The 2155-nt window shown below is 54.9% G+C and overlaps 1 protein-coding gene across 1 annotated transcript in view; it reads right to left on the reverse strand.

The window, feature by feature from the left end:
* Positions 1-408: 408 nt before the first annotated feature.
* The window catches only part of LOC104529695 (sodium-dependent lysophosphatidylcholine symporter 1), a gene marked incomplete at its 3' end in the record, with an annotated part of 6137 nt that continues 4390 nt past the window's right edge, over positions 409-2155 (reverse strand). Inside the window, exons 10-12 of the mRNA XM_029086516.1 lie at positions 1452-1564; positions 856-999; positions 409-585 (exon numbers count right to left, since the gene is read on the reverse strand). Of these exons, the coding sequence (XP_028942349.1) occupies positions 409-585; positions 856-999; positions 1452-1564 (434 nt within the window). The remainder of the gene's footprint in view (positions 586-855; positions 1000-1451; positions 1565-2155) is intronic.

Genomic DNA, 2155 nt, shown 5'->3' on the forward strand with positions numbered 1-2155 from the left:
GGGGGGTCAGGATGGAAAATGGGCCTTTGGGACAGGGAACAGGAAACAACAGGAAACGACGACTTTCCCTGACAGCAGCACATCCTGACAGCACAGCAAATCCACGTCCTTCCCCGTGAACTCACCCGCTCCAGCCCCGGGTTCATTCTCAGCTGCTGCACTGTGCCTCACGCCTGTTAAAAGGAACACGAGCGCTCACAAAATCTGGTGTGAAGTCAGCAACCTCCAAAATATCCCCCAGCCCTTTGGGAAATGCACCCCTAGAGAGGATCATAGCCCACACAAGAGGAACCAGACTGGACCCATGCAGTCCTTCCCCTGGACAACATTTCTGTGTCGGGCCAGGACCAACACGGACACCCAGACTAGTGCTACATGATCCATCTCCTCCAGAGAACTCAAATTTACCCCATTGCCTCCATCTCCATCTTCATCTGCTTCCTCCTCTCCTCATCGATGGGATGGAGGCAGAAGATGATTATGGCAATGAGCAGCAGGCTTATTGGGACTGGAGCCATGAGAAGCTGCAGGGTGAGGATGACAGAGGGGTTGTACGTGCAGCCTGCAGCGTGGTAACCTGCAAAACTAAAGAGAAGAACAGTTTTCCTTTCCCCCGGCCCTGCTGCTGCAGGAAGGTGAGCTGGCACCTCCATTGCTCTCTAGGGTCTGGAATCAGAGTCCCACTTTTGGGGAATTCCCACTCCTTTCTGCTCCTTTTGCTCCCAGTGGATGTTGGAAAGACAAATTCAGATCCCCCTGTGTCTCATTCCAGTATCTCCTATCAACGCTCTAGAAAACAGCAGTGGCAAGTGCCTGTGCTGGGCTGAGATAGGGGAGGTGGTGTTTGGGGCTTACTGTAAACTCAGTGTTGATATCCCCACGGCAAGGCCACCTGCAAACTTGTTGAAGAAGACGTAAAACGAGTAGAAGAGAGTCTCCAGGTTGAGGCAGCTGGGGTTCCTCAGCCTGAAGTCATCCACCACATCTGGCAGCATGGACCTGGGGACAGAGAGCCCCATTGATGTGTCAGTGACACCCACGCCAGCATCAGCTGAACTCGGCTATAGCCACTGCCAGGCCTGCCCAGGGAGCACAGACAGAAACCCCTCCCAGAACCCCGCTCTGGAGACTGTTTTGTGCCTGTCCTCTGCCTTAGGCAGACAGGGCAGAGAGTGTCTTACAGGGCACAGCAGCTGCTTCAGGAAAAGAGAAGACAACCAGCGCCTTGTGCAATGACTGGTGTCCTGCTGCCAAACCCGCACGCAGACTGAACGATGCTGCTGGGGGACCGTGGATCACATCCACATCCCTGCCCAGTCCCACCTCCCTCTGCGGCCCAAAAGCTGCTGTATTGAGCAAACGTGCAGCCTTGGCACAGCATGGGCAGTGCTTTCCCAAGCACCTTCCCATCCTCTCTGCCTGACAAGTGTCTCAGGGGTGCGTCTGCTCACCAGGGTAGAAGGTAGAGCACAGCCGTGCTGCAGCCTGCCATGATCACCAGGAGGACGAAGGCCAGGAAGTTGTGTGTCACCTGTGTGATGGCTGCCAGGGCTGGGATGATCAACTGCAGCAGTGAGAGAAGGAGGAGAAATAAAAGCACATGAGTCCTTTCTGGCGCTCACAGCTTGCACCCATCTGCCCCAACCAAAGGCCACGCTCCTTCCTTCCCCACACATTTCCTAAACAGAACTGCTCCCAAACCCTGTGCAGCTCAGCGTGGACAGGCTGACGCTGGCAGCAAAACCTTCCTCATGGGTGAAGAAGGGATGGCAATGGAGCCAAGTGGTTAAACTGGAAAGTTGGCTCTGCTATGGCTGCACCCAATGAGGATGATGAGGAAGGCACCTGAAGATAGATCCTCAATGGGATTTGAGGACTTAATTCTGCAAAAAAAAAAAGCCAAATGGGATTTCCTTGGTGACCTGCAGAGCCAGGCAGCAGCCAGGACGTGTGTCTGATGAGCGGGCTGTTCCCCAGGCACGCTGCCAAGCGTGGTGCACAGCCCTTCCTTCCCTCCCTGTGCCTCTCCCAGAGCTGGATGGCAGCACTCGGATCACTTGCATCAAGCATGCAAGATCCTGGAGCAGGTCAGAGGCCACGGGATGATGTCTGTGTGTGCACATGAGGTTGGTGCAGTAACACAGCATCTGATCAC

This window comes from Antrostomus carolinensis, unplaced genomic scaffold (assembly GCF_000700745.2).
Source record: "Antrostomus carolinensis isolate BGI_N321 unplaced genomic scaffold, ASM70074v2 scaffold24518, whole genome shotgun sequence".
Classification (NCBI taxonomy): domain Eukaryota; kingdom Metazoa; phylum Chordata; class Aves; order Caprimulgiformes; family Caprimulgidae; genus Antrostomus; species Antrostomus carolinensis.